Source organism: Erinaceus europaeus, chromosome 9, assembly GCF_950295315.1.
Source record: "Erinaceus europaeus chromosome 9, mEriEur2.1, whole genome shotgun sequence".
NCBI classification, from domain to species: domain Eukaryota; kingdom Metazoa; phylum Chordata; class Mammalia; order Eulipotyphla; family Erinaceidae; genus Erinaceus; species Erinaceus europaeus.
Genome location: NC_080170.1, coordinates 32,920,387 through 32,939,366, shown reverse-complemented (window position 1 = coordinate 32,939,366; position 18,980 = coordinate 32,920,387). Strand labels below are relative to the sequence as shown.

The window sequence follows — 18,980 nt, the reverse complement described above, 5'->3', positions numbered from 1 at the left end:
GGAAGACAGAGAGGGAGAGAGAAAGATAGACACCAGCAGACCCGCTTCACCGCTTGTGAAGCGACTCCCCTGCAGGTGGGGACCGAGGGGCTGAAACCTGGATCCTTAAGCAGGTCCTTGTGCTTCGCGCCACGTGCGCTTAACCCTCTGCTCTACCGCCCGATTCCCGACTTCCGTTTTTCTATAGTCAGAGCTATCAGTTCTCTACTCTTAGGTACTACCTATCTGCTAACCTCAGTTTTAAAAAAGTAAGAAAAGCAGATACAAAGTTCCATGTAGCTAATACTAATGTATTTGCCTACAAAACTTTACATCCACTTATGTTTTGCTTTTGACTTTTTGAAACCAGAATTATAGATGAAATGGAACTCTCCTTAGTTTATTCCTCAGCCCCAGTTCCCTCATTCTTCCTCCACTTCCTTGTTCTCCAGAAATATCCTACCATGAATTAGGTGTGATTCTAAGTATAATTTTATATTTCCGTCCTAGAGCTATGTGCCCTTAAATAATGAAGACTGCTGAGTGTGCTTTAATTTATGCAAGCCATTATACTACTCACATTTTTGCAATTTGCTTATGCTAACACAACACAAAGTTTTCAAGGTTTATTCCATGTTATTACTTATAGGTTTATTTAGCTCACCTTTGCTTCCTGTATAGCATGACTAGACCATATTTTTGTTTATTCTTCTATGGTAAATGATGTATTACTATTGATTGGTGGTGCAAGAGATGCTCAGTTAATATATTATTTATTTATTTTAAATATTTATTTATTCCCTTTTGTTGCCCTTGTTTTTATTGTAGTTATTATTGTTGTTGATGTTGTCATTGTTGGATAGGACAGAGAGAAATGGAGAGAGAAGGGGAAGACAGAAAGGGGGAGAGAAAGATAGACACCTGCAGACCTGCTTCACTGCCTGTGAAGCGACTCCCCTGCAGGTGGGGAGCCGGAGGCTCGAATCGGGATCTTCACATGCCAGTCCTTGACGCTTTGAGCTGTGTGGTAAGCTTAACCCACGGGGCAACCACCCAATCCCCCTTTTAAAATTTATTTTTAAATTTTGAAAATTTTTGTTTATTGGATAAAGACAGACAGAAGTTGAGAGGGTAGGGGGAGATACAAAGAAGAAAGAAAGGTGGGGACCGGGGCTCAAACCTGGGTTCATGCGCACTGTAACATATGCGCTCAAGCAGGTGCGCCACCACCTGGCCCCTCAGTATCTCTGTACTCATCTCCTGGTGCAGGTGTGTGGGTATTTCATTTAAGAATGGAATTGTAAGATAGCAGGGTGCCTGAACATGCTCATTTCCCCCACATTTTTGTCAAGATTGTATTGTCACAATATTTTTTTCTTGATAGCCAGATAATTGAAAAATGGTTCACTATTTAAAATTTAAATAATAACTTCAAAGACTTAGTGATGCTGTGCTGAATAATTATTTTAATGGCAAACACTAGAAGAAGTGGGTTTAAAGATATTTTCCTTGTTAAAATGCACAAGGACCCAAGTTCAAGCCCCCAGTTCCCACCTGCAGGGGGAAAGCTCACAGGTGTCTCTCTGTTTCCTTCTCTACCTCTACCTTCCTCTCGATTTATGGCTGTCTCTATCCAATAAATAAATAAATAAATAACTATAGTAAAATATTTTTTTAAAAAGACATTTTCCTAATTTCTACTTTGTCACTTATCATTCCTTGTTAGTAAATTATCTGTTTGTGTCCTTCGCCCATTTTTCTTTTTTTTTTTGTTTCTTCCTTGTTGATTTGTAAAATCTTGCATAGGTTTTACATATTTCACATTCCTTTTTTGCAGCCTGTATTTGCTTTCAAACTTTGTCGTCCTGAGTTTTGTCAAACAGAAATGTAAACTTTTCAAAAAGATTTTTTAAAAAATATTTTATTTACTTATTCCTTTTTTTGTTGCCCTTGTTTTTTATTGTTGTAGTTATTATTGTTGTTGTTATTGATGTCATCATTGTTGGATAGGACAGAGAGAAATGGAGAGAGGAGAGGAAGACAGAGAGGGGGAGAGAAAGAGACACCTGCAGACCTGCTTTACTGCCTGCGAAGCGACTCTCCTGTAGGTGGAGAACCAGAGGCTCGAATTGGGATCCTTACGCCGGTCTTTGCCCTTCATGCTACTTGCACTTAACCCGCTGTGCTACGGCCCGACTCCTGAAATGTAAACTTTTTATATAGTTGAATCTATTCACCCTTCTTGTTCTCCTCCTCCACTTCTTCTTCTTTTTCCCCTTTTCACTCCATATAGACAGAAAGAAACAGGTGAGCAGGAGGGGGAAAGAGAAAGAGAGACACCTGTAGCATTGCTTCACTGTTTGTGAAGCTTCCTCCTACAGGTGGAGACCAGGGTCTTGTACCCATGTCCTTGAGCATGGCAATGTGCGCACTTCACTGGGTGCTCCACTGCCCAGTCTGTAAGTCTAGTCCCATTCATTTATGATTTCTGTTTTAGAACTGGCATACTTAACTGCTTCATGAGGTGTGTCAATCAAGGTATAAAGGCATTGCTGCCATAACTAGCACCCACACGTTAGTCTTTAACAGATGAAAATCTTTGCTTCTTCCATGTGCAAAGTGTGTGTTGGGTCTGGGTGGTTGTCTATGGCAACAATCCTCTATGAGCCAGCTCAGAATTCTGGGCTGTGTTCACTTTCTGACAACTCAATACCAACTTTTACTCTGAAGTTACCATGATGGGAGAGAGAGGTAGTGAACTACACACTGGCTTTTCATAATCTTTTTTTTTTTTTTTTTTTTTTTTAACCAGGGCACTGTTCAGTTCTGCCTTATGGTGGTGCAGGGGACTGAACCTGGTACTTCAGAGACTCAAGTATGAGTGTCTCTTTGAATAACCATTATGCTATCAACCACCACCACAATGGATTTTTGGATCATCTAGGATGTCACATAACTTTTGTCATACATATCCCATGAGAACAAGTCACATGGCCAAGCACTTCTTCAAGAGGCAGAGAAATATGACCATCTTATGTACTTGAAGTAGAGGAGAAATCAGTATTGTGAGGACAGTCCTGATGACACCAGAGCACGTCCTCATGCTTTAGTGCTCCCATCAACTAGTTATGTGATCTTTAAGAGGTCATTTGTTCTCAACTTTGACATCTAGAAGTGATGGCATTCATTTATTTATTTTTTTCAACTGGTTCATGGAGAGCCAACCATAAGTCAAGGCACCACAAGATCCTGGAAATGCAACAGTAATCATGGTGCAATCCTTGCCCTTGTGCAGTTTTGAAGTGGATAGTTTTCTATTTGCTGAGGTCCAGCTATAAAACCTCTAAGATTTTATGTAAAAGGGGTTGCAATAACAAACCATTTAGATCCTTCTATTCAAAGACCCGGGCACTTTCCCAGGAATTTTTCCCCCTCTGTGGATCTGTATTCACATGGCTCCATTGCTGACTGCATCACAACTGGCTATCACTTTCAAATCATCAATGTGTGCACACTGGCACATATGATGGAAATAAGGCAGACCTTAAGCCAGCCTCACAGTTCTTTTGTATTTAGTGGGCAGAACACTTCATAAAAAATGGAAGAAAAATCAATTTGATCGGGAAATACCCAGGCAGTTAACTTTGCCACATAATGAACATTCCAGATATCACAGGACTTTTTCTATTGCTTATGAATAAACCAATTTATAAAATTTAAGATTCTGAAAACATCTTGGTTTTCAGTTAATTTCCCCCCTAGAGGTTCATTTATTGGAATGAAATAGAAGAGATATGAATAAGTGTACTGTAAGCACGCACAAAACTGGTTTGCCAAGATTTTTTTTTTAATCTCTTAGGATGTAAAGCAGCCTGCCAGGTTTTAATTTGCTCACTGCCTCTAGTTAAAATACAGCTCACAATGAAAAATTTATAAGATATTGAGGCATTGTCTTAAAACATGATGCAACAGTTTTGAATTTGAGTGAAAAGACTTTCATTCTACTCACAATGATACAATTGTGGCGTTCGCTTTATGCGTAACACAGCACTTGTGCTTCTTCTCACACTGAAGCCAAAAAATAGTGTTGCAATAGCTGGATACATATTCAGAGTTTTACAGACATCTAAAGAGACTTCTGGTTAATCACACCATTTCCCATTCTTTTACAACCTGCAACACTTGAGGGGGACTTGGGTTAGTTTCACAATATCGTGGTTCACAATTAATTTGTTACTGGCATGTACTTTGGATTCCCTTACTATTTGTATGCTTATGAGGCCATGAGCATACTTTTTCTAGGACTTCTGGGTTGCTCAATAAGCATTCAATGCTTATTACTGGACATTCCAGAAGATAAAGAAAGGGTGACCAGAATAACAGCCTGGGAGGTGTAATAACTAGAGCTCTGGATTTAGAAACATGAGGTCCTGAGTTTGGCCCTCGGCATAGCTTGTGTCAGAGTGATGCTCTGGCTCTCTCTACTCTCTCCATCACTGATAATTTTTTTTAAAAAGTACTTATATTTATTTATTTATTTTACAAAGAATGACCAGGATATTTGAGAATGGGAAAGGTTTAGAGAAGTTGGTAATATTTACTAAGGAGAGCTCCATAGCCATTCTCTCTTCTTATATCTTACATATTCTTTCTGAGTGATCCAATCTACTACTGTGACTTACATGTCCCAAATCATATACTCAGGCAGCATCTTAAATTACTTTTTCTTTTATTTTCTTTCTTTCTTTTTTTAAAAAAAATTTTTAGCACTAGGGTTATCGTTGCTGGGGCTTGGTGCCGGCACTACAAATCCACCACTCTTGGTGGTCATTTTCTTCTCCTTCTCCTCCTCCTTCTTCTCCTTCTTTCCCCCCTAATTTTTATTAGATAGGACAAAGAGAAATTGAGAAAGAATGGGGAGAGAAAGATAGATAGCTGCAGCTCTCTCTTTGGCTGCTGCTGCTTCTCCTGGTCAGATGCATCTCGATGGAGGTATGCCAGGTATCCTGCCATGGCTACTTCTCCTGGGAACTGAACACGTGTGACTCTGATAGCCAGTAAACTTTTAGACCTCTTTACCTTTACCAGAGCTGATAATTGTTTATCTTTTTTTTTTTTTTTAGAAAAGCCAGCATAAAGCACTTTTATTGCAATAATAAAACTTGAAACTCATATGTAGTGCAAGGGAGGGGGGGAAGGTAGGCAGCAATAATTCCTCTCACCAAATCACTACACAGGACAGCAAAGGAGTGAGAGGGGAGGAAGAAAAAGCCAAGAAAGTGAGATTGGCAGGAGACCAGAGCATCAAAAACAGGAGATGCCGAAGCTGTGATGACTAGCATCATTTTCTTAAGAGAACACTCAAGGATTTGTCATGATGACTGGGCTTTCATTGGGTATTAAGTGTCTACAAATAGCACCTTCAATTTAAACTTTCAATTAAAGTTCTTAAAATTTAGGAACTGAAGTTTGGATAGCTATGACATTACAAAAACCCTGACTATCCATTAGAAAAACCACAGGATGAAAGAAAAAAAAAGATCAGGCCAAACAAGACTTCAGCAGTCCCTACTGGCCTGGGAACAAATACCTGTAGTGTCCAACTTCTGCAGTGAAAACAATCTGCTTCCAAAAGGCAGAGGGCTTAAGGAGATGGTGGATGGTGGCACTAGAAGCAAAGGCTCCCTCCACCCCAACTTTAGTTAATTCAACCCAAGGACATCTCTCAACTTGGAGAGTAATTTGGCCCTCAGTAGCGCCTCATATCTGCTATGACTTTGCAGCGTAGCAACAAGAGTTTTTAATATATAATAGATAAAAATTCACCCCACCCCACCCCCAAAAATAAAATTTAAAAAATCTTGCAACCCCCCCATACCAATTTCTACCCTAAAGTTAACCCATTGCTTGTGCTGTTAACACGTCACTAAAACTTAATTGGCAACTGATATCCAAAAGACTGAAACTGAATTTTCACCCCAAAGTGAAAACAAAATAAAACGAGTAACCTGAGGTTTATGGCATATAGTTTAGGTCAACACACACACAAAGAGAAGGGGAAAGAGCAAAGCTGGGTGGTAGAACACATTCAGCTGGGGTAGATGTTTATACAAATAATGTAGTGGAACATCCAGAAAAGCTTTTCACGGGTTCACATGTATACTTCTGGAGGCACCAGATCCCTCCACGGCACATCCCAGAGCAGAGAGCTAAATGAGGAAGTCATTCCTGTCATTCCAATTTTAGACGTTTCACATCAAAGACGAGAGTGGCATTTCGTGGGATGATGCCAGGGTGGCCAGTAGAACCATATGCATAATCTGGAGAGATAATCAGTTTGGCTCGCTGACCCACACTCATCTGGGCAACTCCTCCTTCCCAGCCCCGGATCACTTCCTGCTTGCCTAGCATAAACTTGAAGGGCTTGTTTCTGTCCCAGGAGGAATCAAATTCCTTTCCATCTTCAAGCATCCCCGTGTAGTGCACCACGCAGGTCTGGCCGCGTTTCGGGAAGATGCGTGCTTTGGGAAGGTGTGCCCTCCTCTGGGGGAGATGGTTTCCACCTGCACTCCTATGGCAGTGGTGGTGGCCACTGGGTGGGCAGCGCCACTGGCCAAGAGGACCGAGCGCGGACCTGGAGGCATCTTGGTTGATAATTGTTTATCTTATGGTACTAAACTTTTGATAACTATATTCAGACTTTATGGACCTAGCGTACTCTTAACCCTTGATGATAAATGCTTATTTTGACTTTTACCTGTTTCACTCTAATAAACCTTGTATTGTATAAACCAGAGAAAAAAAGATAGATACCTGCAGACCTGTTTCACCACTAGTGGACCCCTTGCAGGTAGGGAGGAGGGGCCCAAACCTGGGTCCTTGTGCTTGGTAATATGTGTGCTTAACCACTGCACCACTGCCTGGCCCCACCAGGGTGTTCTTTTTGAGGTCCACAGTGTTTGTCTCAACTACTAAATATCACTACTAGATTATGTACACAGCTCAAACTCAAAAGATGTAAACTAAACACATTATCTTTCTTTCTCTTTCACAGTTGCCTTCTTTCTGGTCCTCTGTTTCAGGATGATGCCATCATTCACTTGGTCTTGATTCTTCTATTTTCCTTACTAGGTTCTGTTGCTTCTACATCCTTACTATTTCTTTGATCATCTTCTTTCTCCAACTTGTGGTTCAGGTCTTCATTTTTCTGCTTAATCAGAGTACTGCCTCACCCACTTTTCCTCTCTTTTCTGTGGGTGAATTTGACAGCATCGCTCCATGTCTATCTCCAGTTTCACTCTATCCATTAGTGGGTGAGGGTTCACATTTTGGTCCTTTCCTGGTTTGGTGGCCTGCTCAGGAAATCTCAGTTATCCTTGTCTCAGAGGGTATGTCCTGCCCCCACACTCCTCAGATGCTCTGTCTCTAGTCGTGTCCCAAGATGCTCCTGCCTGCGCAGAGTTCCCAGTTATCCCCAGGCGCCCTCCCCTCCTACCTGCCTTTATTTTCTTTTTCTGTGGTGATTACAGAAGACAATTAAATGTGGAGGGAAGATGTGAAAAGCACTCAAGGACCCAGTTCCCTCTTTGTCTTTTAATCCTAGAGCTCACAGTCCATGTTCTTGTAAGGTGCTTTTTTTATGATTATATTTATTTAGCCACCAGGGTTACCACTGGGGCTCAGTGTCTGCAGGGTTCTACCATTCTTGGTGGCCATTTTCTTTCCTTTCTCATGGACAGTGTGAGAGACAGAGACGAGAGACACCTGCAGCACTGCTCCACTACTCATGAAGGACCAGGGCCTCAAACCTGGTTTCTCCATAAATGGTAATATGTGTACTTTACCAAGTGAGCCACTACCTGCTCCTGACTGTATTTAATTAGTTCTCTTATTAACAAAAGAAAGAGATAGATAAATAGACAGGAAGAACAACAGGAAGAAAGAGAGAAAGAATGGGAGAAAAAAAGGAAGGAAGAAGCAAGAAGGAGGAATGGAGGGAAGGAGTTCAGAGCACCACTCTGTCATATGTGGTGGTGGCTGAACTTGGGACCCTACACATGCAAGTCCTGTCTCTATGACAGAGCTGCTACGTCCTTGGCCCCTTGTAAGGTGTAAGATGCTAAATATCTACTTCTGTTTCACACCATGAGTGAGTTTTATACAACTGTGCATGGGCAGATCGATGTCAGTTAATAGGTTCAGAGGGTGTCAAGAGTTGAGCTCAGCTGCTTCAGGGCACTGCCATCTGGACATTCATTCTGTTTGGCTAAGGGACCAGTAAAGGCTTAAATGGATATCTGATCCCTCATGTAAGTATACACTCTAGATAAAAGTTCACAGAGCAAGGCCTGAAAGATAGCACACTTCAGCACATACTTTCATATTTGAGCTGCCTAGGTCCCAGATTTAATCCCTGGCATCCCCATGTGTCAGAGTTAAGCAGTGCTTTGACCTTCTCTCTCTCTCTCTTTCTCTTTTTTTCTCTCTCTCTCTCTCCTCCTCCTCTTTCATGAAAATAAATAATTCCCCCCTTTTATTGCCTCCAGGGTTACTGCTGGGGCTCTTTGGTACCTGCACTGTGAATCCACTGCTCCTGGAGGCCATTTTTCCTGTTTTGTTGTCCTTGTTATTGTTGTTATAGCTTTTGTTGCTGCTGGATAAAACAGGGAGAGAAATCGAGAGAGAAGGAGGAGACGGGGGGAGGGGAGAGAAAGATAGACACCTGCAGACCTGCTTCACCACTTGCAAAGTGAACCCTCTGAAGGTGAGGACCTGGGGGTGTGAACCGGGATCCTTAAGCTGGTCCTTGTGCTTTGTGTCATGTGTTCTTAACCCTCTGTACTACCGCCCAGCCCTTAATGATCCCTCCCCCTTTATAAATAGCTCACAAAGCAGAAGAGCTGAGTAAATATTTCTCCAAAAAAAGACATACAGATGGCCAACAGGCACATGAAAACATATTTGTCATCACTTATTCGGGAAACTCAAATCAAAACCACAAGGAGCCTTCACCTCACGCTGTGAGAATGTCTTCTATCATAAAGTCCATACACAGAAAGTGTTGGCGAGGGTGTGGTGACAAAGAAACCTTTGTACACTGTTGGTAGAAATGTAAACTAGTCCAGCCTCTTTGGAAGTCAGTATGGAGGTTTCTCAAGATACTAAAAAATAACTTAGCATATGATCCAGAAATTCCTCTTCTAATTATCTGTCTGGAGACTATAAAACACTCTTTTGAAAGGACATGTGTACTCCTAGTTCACTGCAGCACTGAAGATAATTGATAAGACAGGAAAACAACCCAGGTGCCCAATGAGAGCCACACAGATGAAGAAGACACGGTGCACATTCTCAACAGGATATCACTCAGCTCTAAGAATAAATGAAACCTTATCCTTTGTGACACTATAGATGGAACTGGAGGTGATCATGCTAAGTGAAATAAGTCAAAAGGAGGAAGGCAAATACCAGATCATCTCCCTCATATGTGGAATATACAGAAACAAAGCTGGGGAACAAATAAAACAAATCCAAAACTAACCCTTGGCTTCAGACCACAGACCACAGGTTGTTGGAGTTGGGAGGAGGGTACATGGAAGGGGGACCTTCCAAGAAGCTGTGGTGGAAGAACATAGGGGCTACTGTGGTGGGACTGGTTGACAATTTACTTTTGAAGAGGAGTGAGTATGCACTCTTTGGCGTCTATACAGTGATATAAACCAATGTCACCTCAGTTCAGTAACAACAAAAAGCCCACCAAGCCACATGCAGATATAAGTTTCTGGTGTAACTTCCTCTAGTCTTTCTGATGAATAATTTCCTCTGCCCCTCAAGATCTCCTTGGGTCCCACAGATAAGACACCAGGGGGCCTAAACAAACTCTGTTTTTTTTTTTCTTGTTGTTGTTGATGTTTTTTGTTTTGTTTGAATTGACCAATCTGTCTTTAGCCTGAGAACCGAAAAGTAGTCCATCTCCAGGTTCAAAGAAAGGCCCAGGCCCCAGGTCCTGCCTCTCTGCACCTGTTGTGTGGCCTTTCTGGTCCCTTGAAGACCTGTGAGTAGTCATAATCTCCTCTCTTTCTGTCTTCTTTGTCTGTAATTGAGCTGGTTTACCTTGCTCTCCACAAAGGATCATTTAACAAAATTATTTGCTTAACAAAATGGATAACTGTGTCTACCATGTCACTCAGCCCAATTTGTAACCATACCACTCAAAAAACCATCACTTAGAAGCATTTAAAAAATGATATAATGAGGCAAAGAAAAAAAAAAACTGAACTGTTAAGAAAAAGCAAGTTCTTTCAAGCTAACCTTAAATCTCAGTTTAAAAGCACATGTCCTGGGAAAGAAGTCTTTACCTTCTGCTGTGGGAACATGGACTCAGTCATGGCCGTTTCGAAGCTGTGAGCTCCCTCTACCTGTGTTTTCTCCCACAGAGCTCGGAGGGGCTGCACGGAGTGGCTCTGTATGGACAGGGGCTCAGGAAGCAGACTCTGGAAGACACAACATTCTCTTATCCCAGCAATGCCATCAGATGATATCTCTGTTGAACACCGTCTTGAATACTAGCTTAGCTTAAATGTGAATAAAATCAGGACCAGGTGGTGGTGCACCTGGTTGAGTGCACATGTTACAATGCACAAGGACTGGGGGGGTTCAAGTCCCCAGTCCCCACCTGCAGGGGGAAATCTTCATGGCTGGTAAAGCAGTGCTGCAGGTGTCTGTCTCTCTGTCTTTGTCTCTCTGTCTCCTTCTCCTCTCAATTTCTCTGGCTGTCTTTACCAAACAAAGATAATAAAAGTTTTTTAAAAGTCAATAAAATAACAAAGAAATTCACTAAAAAGATCTAACATATAGATATGTTTCAGAACACTAAGTAGAACTTGGACTGGAGCTGGTGTATTGCACCAAAAGTAAAAGATTGTATGGTGAGTGGGGGAGAGGATTCAGGTCCTGGAACATGATGGCAGAGGACTTAGAGGGGGTTGTATCATTATGTGAAAAACTGAGAAATGTTATGCATGTAAAAACCATTATATTTACTGTTGACTATAAAACATTAATCCCACAATAAATAAATATTTAAAAATATGTGTTTCAGGCTTTTAACCTTTTAAAATATTTTATTTATTTAGCTGATAGAGAAATAAAGAGGTGAGGGGGAGATAGAGATGAAGAGAGATAGAGAGACACCTGCAGCCCTGCCTCACTGCTTGTGAAGCTTCCCCACTGCAGGTGAGAACCAGGGGCTTAAACTTGGGTCCTTGTACACTGTAACATCAGGCTTTCAATTTTTTAATGAAAAATTAAAGTTATGAAGTAGGGTTTTCAAGCTAGTTGAGAAATGCTCTCTGTAAATAAGCTAACTTTCTATAAGTGTTCACCTCCATCATTTTCAAAGTTTGTTACTTAATGTGTTCATTTTTTCTTTTTTAAATAAATAAATTAGAGACAGAGAAATTGAGAAAAGAGGGAAATGAGAGACAGAGAGAGACAAAGAGAAAGAGAGACACTTGTGGCACTGCTTCAACACTTGTAAAGCTTCCTCCCTGCAAGTGGGGACCAGGGGCTTGAACCTGGGTCTTATGCATGGTAACATGTGCACTAAACCAGGTGCAACACCACTCAGCATATTCATGTTTTCTTCAAAGGTCTGAGAATTGAAATATTAAATTAGCAGTAAATGGACTTGAGTACAAGTATCATCTTGATAAAGAGAAAATCATGTACAATAGAAATTAGGTAATAGTTCATCATGCTTAATTTTTAAAATATCTTTATTTATATGATACAGACAGCCAGAAATTGAGAGGAAGAAGAATATACAGAGGGAGACAGAGAGACACCTGCAGCACTGCTTCACCACTTGTGAAGCTTTCCTCCTGTAGGAGGGGACTGAGGGGCTTGAACCCAAGTCCTTGTGTGTTGCAACATGTGCACTCAACAAGGTGTGCCTCCACCTGGCCCTAACAGTTCATTATGTAATTACTCAAATATCAAGAGTGGGAGTAGGTAGGTTGTGGGGGATTGAACACTTTAAATCCTAAAATGTATACGGGGTGGATATTCTTAGAGCTCTCAAGTTTTAAACAATCGGACTGTTCATGAAAAGGCACCACAGTGACATATATTTCACTTAAGTTAATTAAAATAAAACTTTCAAAGGGTTATTTATTTATTGGTGTTGCTGGAACCTTGCACTTATGTGACCTCACTACTCTGGGAAAAATTTTTCAGATGTACATATAGAGAGACAGAGGGAGAGGTTAAGAGAAAGGGGAAGTCACCACAGCACTGCAGCTGCCCCAGTGCCCCAGTGCTCCCACGTGGTGTGCTGTGGATACAAACAAATCTAGGTTGCTCACATGGTAAAGCAGGCAGTCCCCCAGGTGAGCTATCTCACTGGCCTTGAAGTAAAAAATTCTTAATGAAGTGTGCATGTATTTCTGGAATCTGCATATAAACTTTGGCCAAAGAACAAATGAGTTAGTAGATAGACTATAAACTCACACCCCACCAATTCACTAAGGAGCGTAGTGGACGGGAGTTATACACACCTGTTGGAATAGAAACATGATCTGGATCCACGGCTGAGGCTCTGGGCTAATGAGAATGAAACTGGATTTGCTGTAGAGGCAGTAATGCCCCTTCAGGGAGCAGGTGAAGAACAACTTTGCCACACAGCTCCTGACAGAATCTGGAAACACACATAGCAGGAGCCATTAGGTTCTTCCCAGAGTTGCACTTTACACCTCAACACACAAACACCTTTGCGAATACTTCCCTGTCTAGTCTGTGCACTATTAACTCCAAACAACTGTATTTAGAAGTGGCTCCACTGCATGGAATTTGGATTTAAAGTAAGGAGATTAAAACAAGTTTTATTCTCTCTCTTTCTCTTGCTTTAATCAACAGTGGATAAGGGTGGGGGAGATAGCAGAATTGTATATCTATATCTATCTATCTATCTATCTATCTATCTATCTATCTATCTATCTATCTATCTATATCCTCCAGGGTTATCGCTGGGGCCCAGTGCCCGCGCTACAAGTCCATGACTCCTTTTTTTCCTTTTTGTTGCCCTTGTTGTTTATTGTTGTTGTTGTCATTGTGGTTCAACAGGACAGAGAGAAATTGATTGAGGAGGGGAGGATGGGGTGGGGGGAGAAAGATAGACAAATGCAGAACAGCTTCACCACTTGTGAAGCAAATGCCCTGCAGGTGGGGCTAAAAGATTTTCTTATTTGAGGCTCCGATAATCCAGGTCCAATCCCCTGCACCACTATATGTCAGAGTTGAGAAGGGCTTTGGTAAGCAACAAACAAAAACCGATAACAAAAAGACACAACAACCACAATAATGGGTGAGACCCTTATGCTCACAGTTGCATTATTCACCATACCCAAAGAAAGGAAGTAAGCTCGATGCCCATCAACAGATGACTGGCTAAAAAAGTTATGGGATATAGACTCCATGGAAATATGCTCTGCAATCACAAAGGATGATATCATGTCCTTTGGGACAAATTCTATGGAACTAGAGGTGATTATGTTTAATGAAATAAGTAAAGAGATAAAAGACAACTACTGGGTGGTGTCACTCATATTCAAAATCTAGAGAACTAAAACACACAAACTTGCCCAAAACAAAACAAAACAAAACAAAACAAAACAAAACAAAACGAAACAAAACAGAGAACCTTTCCCAACCCAGAAGTAATAAATAAACTGTCTTAAGACTTTGTGAGAATTGTGGTGAGAGAGTGGGGGCACAGAAATTTGGTGGTGGGTGAGGCGTGGAACTATACCTTATAATTCTGTAAACCACTATTAATCACAAATTTTAAAAAAGCTTGGAAAAAAAACAAACAATGAATGAGAGTTCCCTAGAGGTGGGGAAAGCTGTGAAATCAGCTAAAGGAAGAGTGTGTATTGTTAACTTAAATTTCTTTGAGGTTCTGTGATTATTTGTGTGTCTATTTTTACTAAATATTTATTTTGGACCTGAAAAACATAACATTCTTCTTATTAGACTAGGCTCTTCTAACTCACTTTCCAGGCTGGTCATTTATATGTGATCTACCTTTTAAAAAATATAAGATACACTTTTTAATTTAGAGATAAGTGCCTTTTAAGTCAGAAAACAGAATATGGCTTTGATTTTTTTTATAGCTAGTGAAAATGGAAAAAATTGGCTTTATGTCTTGGAAAAAGAATTTAGTTCTTATTTTGAATTCTTCACCATTCTAACATTTTGAAACTTCTTCCTCAGCTAAATTTGGGTCAAATAAATGTATCTGGCTTATTTCCCAGGTTTTACAATTGAGCCAGTCTTCTCCATTTCCAGGATAAATTTCTAGAATTATTTATTAAAAACTCAAGCAGAGCAACATCTTTGTTGAAATTGTTCTACTGAAAGAATTTACACATTGAACATAACTTGTAAGTAAGCCACATATTTAGAGGAGGTGTTTTCTGGGACTTAGCAGGAAGGGAATTTTCACTGACTCCTAAGTTTGTATTTAAGTGTGATTGAAACAGATCACATTTAACTCTTACCAACTAGGTCTTGCTACTCTCTATTTATAGAAGAGGGAACCTGAAGGTCAAATTTCCAGTTAGCAACAGAGTTTGAATTTGAATTAAGGTTCAGAGTTCATTCTTTTTCCAGCATAGCAGACAGGATCTTAGTACCTTATTTCTCTACCTTGTCTTCTTATCACTGAAATAGGGGTGGACCCAAAACTGATTTACAGTGTTGCATGTTTTACTTGGTTATTATCTTTCTCTCCTATATTGTGCATTCTAGGAGGTAAGGGTTTTGTGTGTGTGTGTGTGTGTGTGTGTGTGTGTGTGTGTGTGTGTGTGGTAAAATACATATCACATGAAAATCATTGTATTAACCATTAAAGGCATACACGTATGTAGCAGTAAGTATATTCACATAATATACAACTGACACCACCATCCACCCCCAGAATTTCTTCATCTTCCCTGCGCGAAAGCTGTAACTCTCTCAGTCCCTGGCAAGTATTATTTTCTGTCTCTATGAATTTGATACTCTTACATGTGTTATATAAGTAGAATATATAGTATTTGTCATTTGTATCTGAATTACCTTACTTAGCACAATGTCTTCAATGTTCATTTATGTACTAGGATATATCGGCATCTTGCTCTTTTTTTTATTATTGTTGCAGTTATTATTGTTGTTATTGATGTCATCATTGTTGGATAGGACAGAGAGAAATGGAGAGAGGAAAGGAAGACAGAGAGGGGGAGAGAAAGATAGACACCTGCAGACTTGCTTCACCGATTGTGAAGCGACTCCCCTGTAGGTGGGGAGCAGAGGTCTTGAACAGGGATCCTTACGCTGGTCCTCGTGCTTTGCGCCACCTGCGCTTAACCCGCTGCGCTACCGCCCGACTCCCATCTTACTCTTTTTTTAAGGCTGATTAATTTTCCATTGTACATCTGTGTTGTTTCCACCTCTTGGTCATTGTGAATAGTGCTAACATAAGCAGGGATGCAAAAATAACTCTTTCAGACTGAATTGAAATAAATTTTCAGTCATTTTGGGTAAATACTCAGAAGAGGAATTGCCAGGTTATATGGTAATTCTATGCTTAATTAATTTAGGAGCAGCCATATTAGAAAGTACACTTTTAACCCTGGAATGCTGACTCAGTGAAGCACTATTAGAGGCCATGAGGAACTAAGTCTCAAAGACTCATAGCAGAGCTGCCTCCAGGACTTGCTTCCCACACAGAACAGAGGAGAGGTGGCAACAAGCTCGATGAGAGATTTCCTTCTCCTGGACACCAGCCAGACAGGAACCAAAAAGCCATTCCTGCCATCCCTCATGTAGTTTTCCTTTGATTTATTTCAAAGACATGGCATTCAAAATGCCAACACAGAATGAGTAAATAAAAGCACCTGTATAGAGATTCTAAAGTGAGCTGTAAAAAAAAGGTAGAGGAAATGAAACTGGTAATTTGTCTGATGAGAGTATAACGATTTAGCTGTATAAAGATTCTAAAGTGAACTGTAAAAAAATGTAGGAGGAAATGAAACTGGTAATTTGTTTGATGAGAGTTTTCCCAAAGTTGGTAAAACAAAGCGTGCTTTTGAAGTTAACTATAAATTACAGTTTGGGTGGGGGTGTACAGAACAAACTCATCACTTTAAGTTAATTTTGTTTCCTTCTATGGGGAAAAGAAAGGAAGAATCCATCACAAGTCAGAGTGGACCACCTAGCAAACTGTAATTCCATAGGATCTGCAAAATATATTGTTATCTTAGACTAAAACTTTACCCCTTGCCTCATCTATACTGAAGTTTAGAATAGATTTAACACTTATTTCATAATTCTGATGTAGGAAAGAGAAGAATAGATTTTTCTTTAAAAATTTTTTTTAATATTTATTTATTCCCTTTTGTTGCCTTAGTTGTTTTTTATTGTTATAGTTATTATTGACATCGTTGTTGTTGGATAGGAGAGAGAGAAATGGAGAGAGGAGGGGAAGACAGAGAGGGGGAGAGAAAGATAGACACCTGCAGACCTGCTTCACCGCCTGTGAAGCGACTCCCCTGCAGGTGGGGAGCTGGGGGCTTGAACTGGGATCCTTATGTCGATCCTTGCGCTTTGCGCCACGTGCGCTACCGCCCAACTCCCGAGAATAGATTTTTCAAGGGAAAACATATGAGATTGTCAAAAGCAAATATGAGTTTCTGAAATATGTTTGAAATAATATCAGATAATTTAAAAATATTTATTTATTTATTTATTCCCTTTTGTTGCCTTAGTTGGTTTTTATTGTTGTAATTATTGTTGTAGTCGTTGTTGGATAGGTCAGAGAGAAATGGAGAGAGGAGGGGAAGACAGAGAGGGGGAGAGAAAGATAGACACCTACAGACCTGCTTTACCGCTTGTGAAATAACACCCCTGTAGGTGGGGACTCGAACCGGGATCCTTATGCCGGCCCTTGTGCTTGGTGCCACTTGCGCTTGGTGTCACGTGTGCTTAACCCGCTGCACTACCGCCCAACTCCCAATATCAGATACTTTTCAAGAGACGTTGTCTTAATCATTATGGATTTTCAGGGCTTGGTTCTTTAGTAAGTGCTTAGAAATGTGAGTTGTTGCCCATGCCCAGTGGAGAAGCAATTACAGAAACCAGACCTTCCACCTTTTGCATCCCATAAAGAATTTTGGGCCCTACTCCTAGAGGAGTAAATGTTGGGTGAAGATGACCAGAGGGCTCTGAACTCCAACTCCAGCAGAACCCAGAGAGACAAGAGGAAAAAAAAAATGGAAGGACACTGAAAGGTAGTAGGTGTGACTTAGAAAGAAAGAGAAAAAAGGACCATAGGAAAAAATGGGCAATATATATAAGTATAGATAGACAGTTATAGAAATAATAGTCAACTTATATCTGTGATCGTGGGAGAACTAATGCAGTTTCCAATGGGGGGAGGTGGGAACTCAGAACTCTGGTGGTGGGAAAGGTGTGGAATGATACCTCTGTTATATAATTTTGCAAATCAATATTAAATCACTGATAAAAATACAGAAAATGTGAGTTGTTGAGCTAATGAGCTCTGAAGAATAAACTCATTTGAAAAATGAGGGCAGGAAAGTAATGGGAAAGAAGACTCAGATTCATTTTGACTAAACTCTATGGCATTATTGTTTGAGAAATACCTGGTCGCTTCTAAGCAGCTTGCCCCAAACCATATCACTTGAACACCCCAGAGCACAAGTACTCTGCTAAGTTTGCTTCTAAGGGAAAACATTCCAGCCAGTTTTAAGAGGCGTGACAGATGCTTTTGTCGTGAATTTTTAGGAGAAAGAAATAAAGTTCTTTTATGATTGCTTTACCTTTTTTTTTGTTATCAAGGATGTCCACATTAAAAAATTTTTATTTGATTATTGGATAGAGACAGAGAGAAATTGAGAGGGGATGGACAAGAGGTGGGGAGAGACAGAGAGAGGCCCCTGCAGTACTGCTTCACTACGAATATTAGTGCTGTTGCAGAGTAGGCTAGTGATATGCCACTTTTTTTTTTTTTTTTTGGATAGGACAGTGAGAAATAAAGAAAGGAGGGGAAGACGGAGAGGGGGAGAGAAAGATAGACACCTGCAGGCCTGCTTCACCACTTGTGAAGATTTCCCCCTGCAGGTGGGAACCAGGGGCTTGAATCTGAGTGCTTGTGCATTGTAATGTGTGTGCTTAACCAGGTGTACCACTGCCTGGCCCTGCTTTACTTATTTCTTAAAGATGTATTTTATTTCTCTTATATGAGATATGAGAGGTGGGGGAGGGGTAGTAGAAGCTAGAGCCTCATTCTGATATATGTGGTGCCACAAATAGAGCTGAGAGTTTAAACTCGTTTTTTTTTTGTACATAGTAACATGTGCACTATATGGGGTACAACACTTACTGACATCCACAACACATTTATTTATATAAATGCATGAAGGAAAGGTCTGTAAGGTGAGACATCAGCCACTGACTCATTATTTCTGGGTTGAGAAGACGGCTTCAGTATGGGAAGTACAGCCGTTTTACTTGACTATTATATTTTTTGAATTCTCTCCTTATATTTTACTTTATTTTATTTTATTTTATTTTATTTTTTGCCTCCAGGATTATTGCTGGGGCTCGGTGCCTGCACCACAAATCAACTGCTCCTGGAGGCTTTTTTTTTTTCCCCTTTCCCTTTTGTTTTATCGTTGTTGTGGTTATTATTATTATTGTCATTGATGTCATTGTTGTTGGATAGGAAAGAGAGAAATGTAGAGAGGGGGGAGACAGGGCAAGAGAAGGATAGACACCTGCAGACCTGCTTCACCGCCTGTGAAGCGACCCCCTGCAGGTGGGGTGCCGGGGACTGAAACCGGGATCCTTATGCCAGTTCTTGTGCATTGCGCCACGTGCATTTAAACCACTGCGATACCGCCCAACCCCTTCTCCTTATATTTTATATTCAGGTATTGCCT

General features: G+C 40.6%; 1 protein-coding gene and 1 pseudogene across 2 annotated transcripts in view; both read right to left on the bottom strand.

Moving 5' to 3' along the window:
• VEPH1 (ventricular zone expressed PH domain containing 1) overlaps positions 1-18,980 on the bottom strand; it is a 227,620-nt gene that overhangs the window by 49,959 nt on the left and 158,681 nt on the right. For both annotated transcript variants that reach the window (XM_007521067.3, XM_060197602.1), the window contains 2 exons: positions 12,537-12,676; positions 10,338-10,472 (listed from right to left, as the gene is read on the bottom strand). In XM_007521067.3, coding sequence (XP_007521129.2) covers positions 10,338-10,472; positions 12,537-12,676 — 275 coding nt within the window. The remainder of the gene's footprint in view (positions 1-10,337; positions 10,473-12,536; positions 12,677-18,980) is intronic.
• On the bottom strand, positions 5,975-6,623 carry LOC103111754 (peptidyl-prolyl cis-trans isomerase FKBP1A-like; annotated as a pseudogene).